Source organism: Aplysia californica, unplaced genomic scaffold (genome assembly GCF_000002075.1).
Source record: "Aplysia californica isolate F4 #8 unplaced genomic scaffold, AplCal3.0 scaffold00489, whole genome shotgun sequence".
NCBI lineage: Eukaryota > Metazoa > Mollusca > Gastropoda > Aplysiida > Aplysiidae > Aplysia > Aplysia californica.
Genome location: NW_004797759.1, coordinates 410675 through 424818, shown reverse-complemented (window position 1 = coordinate 424818; position 14144 = coordinate 410675). Strand labels below are relative to the sequence as shown.

At 37.6% G+C, this 14144-nt stretch overlaps 1 protein-coding gene across 1 annotated transcript in view; it reads right to left on the bottom strand.

Moving 5' to 3' along the window:
* LOC101845641 (MAM and LDL-receptor class A domain-containing protein 1) overlaps window positions 1-14144 on the bottom strand; it is a 108782-nt gene that overhangs the window by 12831 nt on the left and 81807 nt on the right. The window contains exons 51-57 of the mRNA XM_035971722.1: window positions 13754-13903; window positions 12502-12586; window positions 11455-11614; window positions 9500-9599; window positions 5115-5261; window positions 2648-2898; window positions 663-888 (exon numbers count right to left, since the gene is read on the bottom strand). Of these exons, the coding sequence (XP_035827615.1) occupies window positions 663-888; window positions 2648-2898; window positions 5115-5261; window positions 9500-9599; window positions 11455-11614; window positions 12502-12586; window positions 13754-13903 (1119 nt within the window). The remainder of the gene's footprint in view (window positions 1-662; window positions 889-2647; window positions 2899-5114; window positions 5262-9499; window positions 9600-11454; window positions 11615-12501; window positions 12587-13753; window positions 13904-14144) is intronic.

The following is a 14144-nucleotide window of genomic DNA, read 5'->3' as shown; positions in this document are numbered from 1 at the left end:
GGGGAGACTTGGTTTAATTTTTTTAATTTTAGGCCTGAACACTAACTTGATATTGACTATTCCTAATGTTGTCATAAAAATGTCACCATCCTAAATTTTAGGCCTTTTTAAAGTTGTTCACCAAACCAACTAAAAACTACAACAATTTAAAAGCAACAGTCATGCCATCCACTGCTTTTAAAGGACAAAGAGATGTATACTCAATATAAGGTGAAAATATCATTTTTTTAAATAAAGCAGGCATTTTAAAATTCACTTGGGTAACTGGTATGAGCAGGCCTATTGGAACCCGAAACTAAACAAAATCAATTTTTACATCAGCAGTTTGCAAAAACCAAAGTTTTGTTCCTTAGCAAGAAGTTCTTAACTGCACACACACCAAAAAACACCCCACCAAACCAGAAACCACCGTGCACATTTTTGGGGTCTTTTTGCCCAATAAACTAGGTGCTTGATCCTACCTACCCATCTGACTAAGGAGCAAAATAACCTGAGAAAAGGTTATCCATGAGTCAAAAATCTATCTTTTGAATAAAAAATCTTGGGTTTAGCATCCCTTGAGGTTTAGCATCCCAGAGTGGGTACACGCTACCCCCATTCGCTTATATGGGGGACAGCACTGCAACGAACTCTAGTACTAAATATAACCTCTTTGAACTCACCCATATTAGTAGTAATAGTGTGGTCAGTCGGTGGAGCATTATAGGTGTTGATATCATGGCTGGCAAGGCGTTGCCACGTCCGCCCAAGACCATTATGCCACACACAAAGATCCTTCTCAAAGTCACACGAGCCTTCTATTTTGCCACACGCCCCTTCTGAGATGACAATGTCATCAATAGCAATATCACTTCCAATGCCGTTACCAATATGGACGTGAAACACCAACTGAAATAAGAAGTACAAACATGTAAGTTCTATTGAAAGTGTGAGAAAATAGTATCTCATCCCTTCTAACCACAGGCCTGCACAACATGAAAATAAGGTAGGTGTCTGTGGTGTAGCAGTTATTCCCTTTGCACTCACGTGCAGAAAACATCAGTTCAATTTCTATGTGGGCGGGTTTTTATCGAGTATCTTCATATCTGTGCTGGGACATTGTTACCATCTCAGCCTGGGCGGTCAACAGGCAGGACTGTAGCAGCCCATCTCCTTAACTCTTTAACTTCAGGGGGGGGGGGGGGGGGGGTAAACCCACTACGCTGGGGCCCTTTTTTTAAACTAAAACTAAAAATGACAAAAACATCATTAAATGGGTCATTAAATCGAAACAAGTGAACTTATTTTGATAGTTCTTCATCTAATGAATGAACTCCCCATAAAAGACACTGCTGGGAGCGGCTTGCCGGAGATAAGAAGTTAATAATCTGAAATCGTGTTGATCGGGGCATAAACTTTTTCAATTACCTTTTTAAAATAATTCCTCTCATCGACAATTACTCAAAGTTAACACAAACAAAGACCAAAAAATAAAGAAAACAAACAAGCCCAGCAAATAGAAATACTGGGACAAACACCACCGCCACTGTTTCAAAAAACAAATGCTGCCCCCCCCCCCCCCCCCAAAAAAAAACCCAACAAAATCAAAGAAAAACCTTAACAACAAAAATGATTGACAACAAGAAATCCAGGAAGATGCACAGACCACCACAGCTAGAGAATGAATCTTACACCATCATATGAACCACCTATGTAAAGTAATTTATTTTGAACAATGCAGAATACGGTAATTTAATGTCAACATAATATCTTGGCCTCTGAACTATTTTGTCCAAAGTGCCTCTTTACTTAAGTACACTTTGGACAAAATAGTTCTGAGGCAATGATATCTTGGTGAAAATTCAATTAAGGGGACTCCTGAGGTCTGGAAATACTGTGGTCACCTCTCATAAAATAGGTCCCAGGTTTGAAACATGACAGTGACAAAAAATTGTTCTCCTTTCACCTCCTTTGTTGATCTCAAGACATGTTCTGTCACCTGCTTTTATCTCCACTTACTTCCCATCGCACCCACCCCCCCCCCTCCACCCACCCCGGCCTCACGGCTCCTCTCTCCTTTACTCCTGGCTCTTTCTACATGTACTGCTCCTCCTGGCTCCTTCTTACTGCTGTCTTTCAGCCACACCCCTGATCTTAGGGGAGATATGGTCAAACATCTAGCCTTTTTTGGATTAGCGCCAAAAATCTTGGAGATCCCATGCAAAAGTTGCCAATGTTAAAGACCTCTTGGAGGTCCTAAAATCGATAAGAGTATGCTTCGGCAACCACCAAGCAAAATTAAAAAATTAATTCCTACCAAAACTGACAATACTCTAATCAGTATAAAACCATATATCGAGTACCTTGAAAGTTAGAATGTGGCTGCCTGAAGGCACGGGGTCCTACTATGTAATAAAATGTGGTAACATAATATGTAAAATTCAGTTGCACTGCAGGTTGAAGAACCACAATGAACTACCCCTCAGATCTGGCAGAGGAGCCAAAGGACAACAGATATTTGATAGGAATGAAGGGGCAAACCACATCAGAGAAATCACCCAAAAATTCTAATCAAGAACAAGGAAAACCCAAGGGAAAACCAAACATAAAAAGACCAAACCCAAATCACAGTCAGATTTAGTCCTTCGTCAAATGACGTCATTTTTACCTGCCATGAGGTTGAACTGACAACTGTCACTTCATTCCTCAACCACTGATCCTTATTATCTGTATGAGTAGAGAGAAGCCAAGGATGACCGTTGGTTGCTATAACCCGCAGAGTGCCAATGTCCTGTCCAAACATATGGTACCAATAGGAAACACATTGACCAGCTGTAGCAGGACGCGACTTGCCAGTGAGGTTGTAATTACCACCATTTACATGTCCTGGTGACGATGCCTCAGTGTACATGTAGTGACCTGGGAAAAACAAGAAAACAAAACAGAGCCAAATGAGATCAACTGTGTAATGAATGGGGGGGGAGGGGGGGGGTCATTTCTTAAACTTGAGTGCTTCGAGGTATCAAACGATTATTTTTCCAACTTAGGCACTGACTTTGTTCTGAGTTTTTACGTTTGTATATGTAATTGTTCGACACAAAATTGTAGAACATACTTTGCTCCTTTAACTTATGGCAGACTGTTGAAGATGAAAAAAGAAAACATAATTTGACTGGAACCATAAGTTAGCCACTTTAAAACACTAACGTAAAAGGAGAAGAAGAAAGAAAGCAGAAAAAAATCATCGTCATCCATTGCCAGATCAGCGACAGACATCGGCGATCATGGTTCTCAAATCATTCCTTTGCTCGGATGCTCTCAAAAAAGCTACGTTTCCCTGATCTTTCCCTGTTACCCATTTGTTTAGGTTCCCTAAGTATGTTGTTCTGGGCCTGCCACGGCCTCGTTTGCCCTCAATTTTGCCAAAAAAGAATAGGAAAACAAAAAGCAGAAATGAAGAAACAAAAAGTTGAATGCAACAAAGTTATGACTCAGAGAATGGGAGAAGGAATGACAGTGAACAGAGAATGAGAAGAAATAAAAAAAGAGGAAAGATGTATGGTTCGCTCCAATCAACATCATACAACAATACATCTTTATAATGTAGTGCCCAAACTTTTTTCCATAACCTCTGCTGGTGAAAATTAATATAGTATCTTAAAAAGTAATGCTTCCATGTAATATTTGTGCTTCTTGCATTTTGACAGGAGTTAAATGTTCAATTTTTACTGCCTGAGAGACAATCAAGAGAAGTGAAAAAATCCCAACTTTGACACTGCGCAGGTTCACATAGAGGTATATGAAAAAGTAACTTCAAACCCTCTTAAAACTTAAATCTTTATGACAGCAACTTCCCCTGTAACAAGCCTTCTAACAGACCACTTGAAGATGTAGAAGAATTAAGTCACCCCATTTCTTTCTAGTGTGTCCAAACATTTCACATGGGGTTTTCGTGGTCTAGAGGTTAAGGTGTTCGTCTCTACTTCAATAGGTCCCCTGTTTGAATCCGGAAAGCAACAAAAAGTTTCCTTCTCTAAAATGTTCTCCTTTCACATCCTCTCCTGCTCCATAACAATATTCTGTCGTCTGCCTTTCATCTCCACTTTCTGCCCCAACCCCTTCACCTCCTTTACCCTCTCCTCTGGGCACCACATTCTTTCTGCAGCCTTTCTATTGCTACTCCTTGGCTCCTTCTTACTGCTATCTTTCAGCCCCATCCCTGATCTTATGGTAGGTAAGATCTACACCTAGCCTTCTCGGATAAGGGTGAAAAATATCTGAGGTCCCGAGCGCAAGTTGCACATGTTAGAGATCCCTTGGAAGTCCAAAAACTATAAGAGTAGGCTTCGGTCACCATCCGAGCCAAACTCAAAATTTGCAGCTAACTGAAAATGTGTAATGTGTCCAGAACGCTAATATGACCTTATGCAGTCGCAAGCGCCGTAAAACACTTACAAAAAACAAAAACAAAAAACATTTCACAGTATTGCAATGTTTTAGTTTTTCTATGGACCTCCCTGACGTATATATCCCATCAACAGTGGACCAAACGCAATGTTGCAGCACATTTTAAACAATTGTAAGAAAATCAGAAATATGAATTTGTGTATCTCATAGCTTGAATGAAGTTGCCTGCCTTTTTAAGTTTCAGGTAAATAAAACAGAATTGAAAAGTCTGTAAGTATATGAGGAGTCCACGGGAAAGCGGAAATAGTGAAATAGTCACAAACTGAATATCTTGAGGGTATCAATTTTGAACGCTTAAATTGTTGACTCATAACTGTATTTCTGTTCAACTGTTGGTTCAATATGAAGTTATGAGTCCACAAGCTTTTAACACTGACACCCTCACAATTTCCAGTTTGTGACTATGCCCTTTTTTCTCCGTTGACTCCTCGTATAGAAGTTATGCTTCTCTTAGTTTGAGGAAGAGTTTTACGGCACTTCCAGCACAAGAAGACCACATAAGTGCTGAAGATTAAAGGTGTTACTAGAAATAAGTAACATTCACAAAAAAGAAGGAGATATCAGGATGATGGATATTTGAAAGGAAAGAAGGAACAAACCACACCACAGCACCCACTAACTACCTGTAGTAGAGTAAAGAACAAGCAGATGAGAAAACAAGTACAAACCGGCGGAGGTGCCATAGGTGTGGTCTGTTTTAGGTCCAGTGCCCACAGTGGGTGTAGAACCGGTCATTCGTCTCCAGATATATGAGCTTGGTTGATAATCACAAAGACCAGTCTCAAAATTACATCTATCTGCAGTCTGATCTGTAGCTGTATGAAACAAAAGAACACAAAATTCGCTTTATTATGTGACACAACGAAGCGGAATTATCAGGGGCTTGTCAATATTGGGGCATATGGAGTTATAGGTATCATATTAATGCCTATCCATTTGCCATGCTTTTGATGGAAAAATATCCATTTAATTTTAGTATAATTCAAGATATTGGCAATTGAAGGAGGTGGAAGTCACCTGGTTTCAGAGGTAAAATTAGCGAGAAAATGGCTGCCAAAGTTGCAATGATTCCTTAGATTGAGAGTCCATGGAAACTGAAAATTTTCATCTTTTATGCCTTTAATCAATGTTTTCCAGTAAAATCCACATAAAAAAGTGTTACTCAATGGTCATGGAAGGTGTTGAGCCAAAAAAAGTTGTATCTAATAGACTGTTACATCATATTAAAGCAAATAATCTTAGCGAAGTCTATCAGTCAGCATATAAGGCACACCATAGTACCGAGACAGCGTTACTTAGGGTCTGTACTGATATTTTAAAATATATTGATGAAAAAAAAGGTATGTCTTCTTACTCTTTTGGACCTTTCGGCTGCATTCGATACCATTGATCATGGTATTTTACTCGAGAGATTAAATACTACTTTTGGCATAAAGGGTACTGTCCTGCGATGGTTTGAGTCATATTTTAAGGATCGAACACAAGCAGTTGTGGTTGGAAACACGTGTTCTAATAATGTTTTGCTTAGATGTGGTGTTCTTCAGGGGTCTGTTCTTGGACCTGTCTTGTTTACAATGTATACACAACCTATTGCTGATATTTTAAGACAATATGGCATGAATTACCATCTTTATGCTGATGACACTCAAATTTATAAGTCTATTGATTTCGATCAAATACCACTTTTAGTCGACTCTACTGAACAATGTACTAGAGATTTAAAAATATGGATGACCAGCAATAAATTGAAACTAAATGATGACAAGACGGAAATAATGTTGAGTGGAAATACAAAAGCCATTAAAAATCTCCCAGAGCTACAAATTGATATTAATAACCATACCATTCGTTCAAAAAGAAGTCTTAACAATCTAGGGGTTCAGTTGGATTATGATATGTCTATGTCCTCCCAGATAAGCCAGCTCAGCAAAAGTATTTACTTTCAGCTTAAGAAAATTGGCAGTGTAAGAAATTATTTAACTAAAGCAGCAGCCAAGACACTTGTAACAACACTCATTTTATCAAAGTTAGATTACTGTAATGTTATTTTGTCCGGTTTGACATCCGAAAAACTATCAAAGTTACAAGTACTTCAAAATCAAGCAGCAAAATTGATAATGAAACAAAAGAAATCAGCCCACGTAACACCAATTCTGAAAGAACTACACTGGCTGCCAATAAAAGAAAGGATTAAATACAAAACTGCCGTTCTCTGTTTTAAATGTATAAATGATAGTGCACCTTTTTATCTTAAAACATTCCTGGAATTATATAATCCACCTAGAGCCCTTAGATCAGCCTCTGACAATCTAATTCTTAAAACTCCAAAACAAAACTACAAAACATACGGCGAGCTTTCCTTTTTGTTCTTTGGTCCCCAGGTATGGAACGAAATCCCATATAAAATAAGATCTGCCCCAACAATTTCCATCAAAAATCAGCTGAAGCATTTTTTATTCACAAAAGCATACCTGTCATAATGATGTACTGTGATATATATGCATGTGTATGCCAGACTGTGAGACTGAAGAAATAGCGAGTGAGAATGAGAGAGAGAAAAAGAGAGAGATAGAGAGAGAAAAGAGAGAGAAAAGAGAGAGATAGCGAGAGAGGGAGAGAGAAAGAGAGAGAGAGATAGAGGGAGAGGGAGAGAGAGAGAGAGAGAGAGAGAGAGAGAGAGAGAGAGAGAGAGAGAGAGTGGAAATGTTTTTCTATCTGTATAGAATTAATGTTTTAATGAATGTTTCTAGTTACTCACGTTTCAACTGTATTTTGACTGTTCGTGAATTTATATTGCATTGTATATTTTTAGTGAACACATTTTCAACCTCACTGCGAGACTGTTTTTCTGGTATAAAATTTTACACATATGCATTTATATTATATGTATAATACTTTGTTTTACGTACACATTTGTGTCGATTAATTTTTAAGATGTGATGTCTTTTTCATTGTAATGCGCATTGAGCATCTTTTAGGAAATGGAAATGCGCAGTATAAATGCTATTTATTATTATTATTATTATTATTAAAACAAAAATTCTAGAAAAATTCCAAAACATCTGGGAAAATGCCAATTTCTTAACTTCCATTATCTTGACCAGCGTCTGATTTCACCATGCTGCCTCACATATATTTTGACATTTGTCTGGTAAAACCTCCAAATAAAAAAACAAAGATAACAATAGAAATTGTCTGTTAAACCCTTGAAAAAAAAATTACCACATCTTCAAAAGAGAGGGATTATCTTTACTTGAAAATTTTAGTATGAACTGAACTCGTCTACATATTTGCCGTAATCATGATTCTTTTTCAGGTGTCAGGTCTGTAACAGACATTGATGAACATGGTACCCCATTCTGTCCCCGTCATTTTATGCAAGAAAAATTCTGAAATTATGCAAACTGAGCTCAAAAATGTGAAATTATACGATTCTGTTAATTTTAACAAAGAATGGTAAAGGAAAATAATCAGAAATGATGCAAAAAATGATCAAATTTTGCTAAATTACGCAGGGTGCATAAAACCACGGGGACAGCCCATTCCTTCCTGTTGTCTATCTTCCTAATCAGCCCAGTTCTTCTCTTTGAGTTATTCATCGTAAAGTTGTTCAGATCATCTGCGTATGTAGTTCTTTGTCTTCCTCTACTCTTCTTTCCCTCTCTCTTTCCACAAAGTAACAGTTTCTCTAGTCCGTTTGATCTACTTATGTGACCAAAGAATCTCAGTCGTCTTTTTCTGATGGTTCTGATTATTAATCTTTCACAACCTGCAATTTGGAACACTTCTGTATTTGTTTTCCTCTCTGTCCGTGAGATTCTGTGTAATCATGATAAAGAAACGTTAAGAACTGATATCTATGTCAAGATTTTTCATGAGGACAATAGAATGTGTACAGAGTAAGGCAGGGAAATCACACTTTCAGACACTGTCTGTCAGCCTGTAAGTGCATATCATCAATCCTTGATTAAGAAAAATTGTCAAAAACTGTTAACCCATTCAATGTCGCAGGTAAATAGGCCCCTGTGCCGGGGAAGATCCCGTGAACCAAGGCTGCTTAGGGGTGACCCCATTCTACCTGCCATACTTTTTAAATTTATAAATATTTCCTCATGAATTTCTGCAGGTACATTCTACATTGAATATGATTTTGGGGGGGATTTCATTCAGAGACAGATAGAGAAAAATTGGAGTCAGTAACATGATACTCAAAAACCACACCACTATACAACATAAACAAAGCACATTTAAGTAGATCTAATGATAAACTGATACCATAAAAAGGGGAATACATGTTGTGTGAGTGCTTTCAGGTAAAGAAAAATTGACAAGAGGCTTTTCCCACCTTATACAATGCTTGTAGAATCCACATATATATATATATTATATATATATATATATATATATATATATAAATGTATGTGTATATAAATGTATGTGTATATATATATATATATATATATATACATGTAAGCCCATCTGTGTTTACTGCCAGTTAGTCATTTTTGTGTGGAAGTTGTGTATATCTTGATCTAATCTTCTCTTTGAGCTAAAATCTGAATCTGACGCTTTCAAATGGAGGGAAAATGGAGGTAAACATAAAGGAAAGGTACCTCAATAACAATTACAAGATTTTAGCAGTAACTTCCCTTATAATTGGTATCACTAAAATAACCTCTGTCACAGTTCCGTAAATCCTACGAAGCACAGCGCTACACAGATCAGGCCCGTAAATTTTACGGATGTGATATGGAAGAGGTTAAAAGTTAAAATTGCCAAAATAAAACAACAGTAGGATCAAATTAAATACAATACAAAATTTCTACAACTTTTCCAAATGAAGCAAGCATAAAAACTAAGAAGCAGAATAAGAAAAATGAGCATATTACAAATCACAAAAAGTTGGAAAATTCAGTCGCAATTTTCTCGAGACAATGGAAATGGCACGTAAGACATTTTGGTTTTCAAGAGTCAATATTATTCATCAGAAGGTAGACTACAACTAGCCAAAAAGTAGGATTTATAAAGGATGAATGAAGTAAAGGAAACTTACTGCAAGAACCAGGCAGGAGCCTGATGTCATCCAGACCTATGTCTCCTTGATAGTCCGTACCACGTATGCCCTCAAACAAAATGTAGTAATCCCGTGCCATCTGCTCAAAAAACAAATAAATAAAGTTTACATGTGTATATATGTATATATGTATGTATATTGTAGGTAGGTAGGGGGGTGGGTGGCAGGGTATGTAGGTAGGTGTATAGGTATGCGTATTATTATTTTATTACAGCTGTTGTTACGGTTTCCCACTCTTATGTCCCTCACCATAAACTCTCCCCCTTCCCCCCCTCTTTCTTTCTTCTCTCTCGCTCTCTCTCTCTCTCTCTCTCTCTCTCTCTCTCTCTCTCTCTCTCTCTCTCTCTCTCTCACACACACACACACACACACACACACACACACACACACACACACACACACACACACACACTTCCTCTGCCTCCCTCCTTTTACTACCTACCAGGATGTCTCTACAAAGTGCGCTCAAACACTTCCCTTGTTCATCCCATGTTCACACAATTAACCTCCCGTAAAGCCTGGGGGTGAGGACATTCTAATAGTCATAGAGATAAAATGCTTTCATACTCTTGCAAGACTAGCATCGATTTCTTTATAATTAGCCTCTTATCCTGGCTCGCACTGAGTCCCTTCTGTCCAGCCTGGTAACCACAGGAAACCTTAAAACTTTCTTTGTTAGGCCCATTTCAGTGACACTCTACAGCGTCACATTTGTCTCACTCTCAGTTGCTCCTGAAGACGCCTACATGGTGAAACATCGAGCCGATTCAATAAAAACAAACTTTTAACATTTTACATTTATACTTTGGTCTGTAAATCAAGCAAGACTCTCCCTACCTACTCCGCTTTTTAAAAAATAACGATGATGATAATCATAATAAAGATAACTTCTTCAGCATACCCTCCCTGATCGCTAGGTGCTTAACAAATAAAATAAGAATTAAATCAAAATTTCATGCATATTGGCCTATCTAGCGTACAACAATTCTTTCAATTACATAATATGCACTCATAATCCGACAATGTCATACATCTTCCTGTGAGTGAAAGGGTTGTGTAACCAATTGGTGAGCAGTGGGTTTCTCAGAGGAATAAACACAGCACAACGGCTTCAAACTTTGACTTCAGTTAACCACCTGTTCTTCGCAATTTTCTGCCCTTGGCATACGACAATTAATAATCATTCAGAACCTGTAGCCTCATTAGCGTTAGTATTAGGAGCTAGTCACATATGACAAAGTACCTAGCTTGACTCCCAGTATGTTCAAATATGGTTGATGGATAACTTTGGCTATTTTTCCCAAGCTTTCTTCACATCTGAGACCCTTGGGTAGGATAATGATCTTTTTTTAGTGAGAAAACTTTTGAGTACATGTTAAGCATAGGAGCCTACACAAAAAGGATATTTTGCGGCCAAAGGACAAAAACAGATGGTTTCCATAGTTCTTGGAGATGCTGAGAGGGAAAGGGAAAAGTAGGCGGAGACAGAGAAGCAGAAAGAGAGGGAGAGAGAGGAATAGAGAGAGAGAGGAATAGAGAGAGAGAGAGAAAAAAAGAGAGAGAGAGAAAGAAAGAGAGGGAGAGAGAGAGAGAGAGAGAGAGAGAGAGAGAGAGAGAGAGAGAGAGAGAGAGAGAGAGAGAGAGAGAGAGACAGGGAAAGAGAGAGACAGGGAAAGAGAACGAGAGAAAAAGACAAAGCAAGACTTATCTGTGATCACGAAAGGCAAGGGCTATTTTTGAAACAGGAAAGGTGGTCACCTTACAAAAAGTTTTGATCTAATCAAATAGACCTGAGCCTTGTACTGCCAAAAATAACATTTTTGTTATTGTGCGGTTCCAAGCTAATAGAACAACCAGAGAGTAGAAGACAAAAGACTTTCCAAGCTTTGCTTCCCTTCCCAAACACTCCTTTCCCACGAGGACAAAAAGCTAACCGTAATGTCAACAGATGCTTCAAGCCAATCACTTCCTTGAGGTCCAGTCCTTGTCCACTTCAAGCTTCGTGTCTGCCCACTTGGCATCACATACACATTCAGGGTGTTGATCTTGATGCCATACATATGGTACCAAAATAACAGACATCTTGCATTATGGCTGAAAAGAGATGGAAACAAGACACTGTCTTACAACCAGGAGTACAACTCGTACAATTTCCACTAATATAAGTATGATCTTCCACTTCCCAGATTTCAAGAGGTCACGAAAGACGGTTATGTGGTACATTCGGCAGAAGAAAAGGCATCGGCATGAGGAGAAAAAAAAATGAAAACTGGCAAAGGGAAATCTGAACGCAATGGGTTCAATCTTCACTAATATATGATTTCAACTCAGTAGTAGCAAGGAAATCACAAACAGTAGATTTAAAATCATATGGCTTTTGTTCAACATCCATAGAGTAACAACTCAGCAATTCGAAATGCAAAACAAGTGAATGCATCTACAGAAACAGAGGAGTAAGGGCAGTGAGTTAAATTTCATGAACTCTGCACCCCCCCCCCCCCTGAGCCAAATGTGACTCATTGCAGGTCCAGATTTGTCTTTCATCTCCTCCTGCCATTTTTTCACAATTCCAAAGTACACTCTCTCTCTTGAACACTCTGTCTAAACCTGAACGAAACTGACTACATCAAAACATTGAGCTAGCTTCACCCAAGTCAAAACAAAAAACAATAAATGAGCATATTACTATTACAAGAGTTTCCAAACTGAAACCTTCATGATTTTTTAAACTGAATTGCATATAACAGAAGTAAAGGTCTGAAATGAACAACTTCTGAAGATAATTTCAATTAATGCTAATGCTCTCAGGAAAGTCACCAATTACAGTGCAGTAAAAGGTATGAACTTAAAATAAAATAAAGGCAACCAGGCTTTCACAAAATGTTAGACAGTGAAATTATGATGAAACCATCAACAACAACAACAGCAACAGCAACAGCAACAACATCAGTCGGAACAATGACAGCAAAAATATTTCAAACCTTGTAACTTTTGGACTTTTAATGACCGCTGTATCATTCGGTTGTTGTGGATAGGATGCCTCGATGAAGATGTAATGACCACTATCTGCAAAGATTTTTTTAAAATATGACATTAAATATAAAATGAGGTTACAAAGTAAACAAAAAAGACTAATTCCGTCTAATCTTATCATTTTTCTTTCAAAAACGTTTGATCCTTTATCCTTTTATTGAATATATAAAAATTTAAGTACATTAATTGAACATCAGGTATTTTGAGGATTCTCAGAATAAATTTATAACAAAAATGAAAAAAAAAGAAGATTTAATTATAGGAAATGCTCCACATAACACATTATTGTTTGGGAAGATATTGATAAGTGAGCCTGGTACATCTTCTGGCAAAAATTTCAAGGAAGGAGAAAAAAATAAAGTGTTTTATTTTTCTTTTTTTCTCATAAGTAAAACAAAAGTAAAGCAAACAAAAGTAAACCAAACAAAACCTTGAACAGCAGAGGAAAAAGATACTGAAATGTTGCAATGAGGAAAACTGGCTACCCCAATTTTCTGAAATCCCAATTTCCGGGTGCATCCCAAGGTTCCAAATCACAAATCTTTGCCACAGCATAAGATAGAATTTTTTAACTCTTACAAGTCATAATTAAGCCTATCCTCTGTTTTGACTCAGCAAGTTTAGCTTCTAGACAAAAGATGTGCCAATTTTTAAAAGTTAAGTCCTTACTTGACTTTGAACTGTTGTCAAAGTTCCAAATTACAAACGCCATACAACAGAATTAAAAAAGAATTCCTTCAGGCCTTACATGACTTGGTCAAAGTTCCCAATAACAAACCTTTAAACAGCATAAAATATAATTTTTTTAAGGCCTTACTCAATTTTAAGTGTGGTCAAAGTTCCTAATTACAAATGCATTACTATACAACAGCATTAAAAAAGAATTCCTTTAGGCCATACTCAACTTTGAAGGGTGGTCAAAGTTCCCGATTACAAACGCTATACAACAATATAAAAAAGATTTCCGCAAGGTCTTACTTGACTTCAGAGTGTGGTCAAAGTTCCCAATTACTAACGCTATACAACAATATAAAAAAGAATTCCGTAAGGCCATACTCAACTTTGAAGGATGGTCAAAGTTCCCGATTACAAACGCTATACAACAATATAAAAAAGAATTCCATAAGGTCTTACTTGACTTCAAAGTGTGGTCAAAGTTCCCAATTACAAACCTTTACAATGTAAAAAAGAATTCCTTACTTGACTTCAGAGTGTGGTCTGTGGTAGGTCCTGTGTCGGCACTCCCTGTTGCACCTTGAGTGAACGTCCAGTCAAAGTCATCATTGGTTTCTTGAGACCACTGGCACAATCCACCAGATTCAAAATCACAGTCCACATTAGACTTGACGACTGTAAAGAAGAATGAAGATGAGTTATCATGGCTGGAGAAGAGACTGGAAAATCTGTGTGCATACAACTCAGTAACTCTGATGATGGGAAAAGAAAAGGTGAACATTATTTCACCAGCACATTGATGAAGTTGTACTGTGACAAGGAGCATTTGCAATGCATTGTGGTGAAATCAGGCACTCATCAAAATAGTGAAATGGAAGAAGAAACTGGCATTTTCCCGATGGTTTGGCAATTTTTA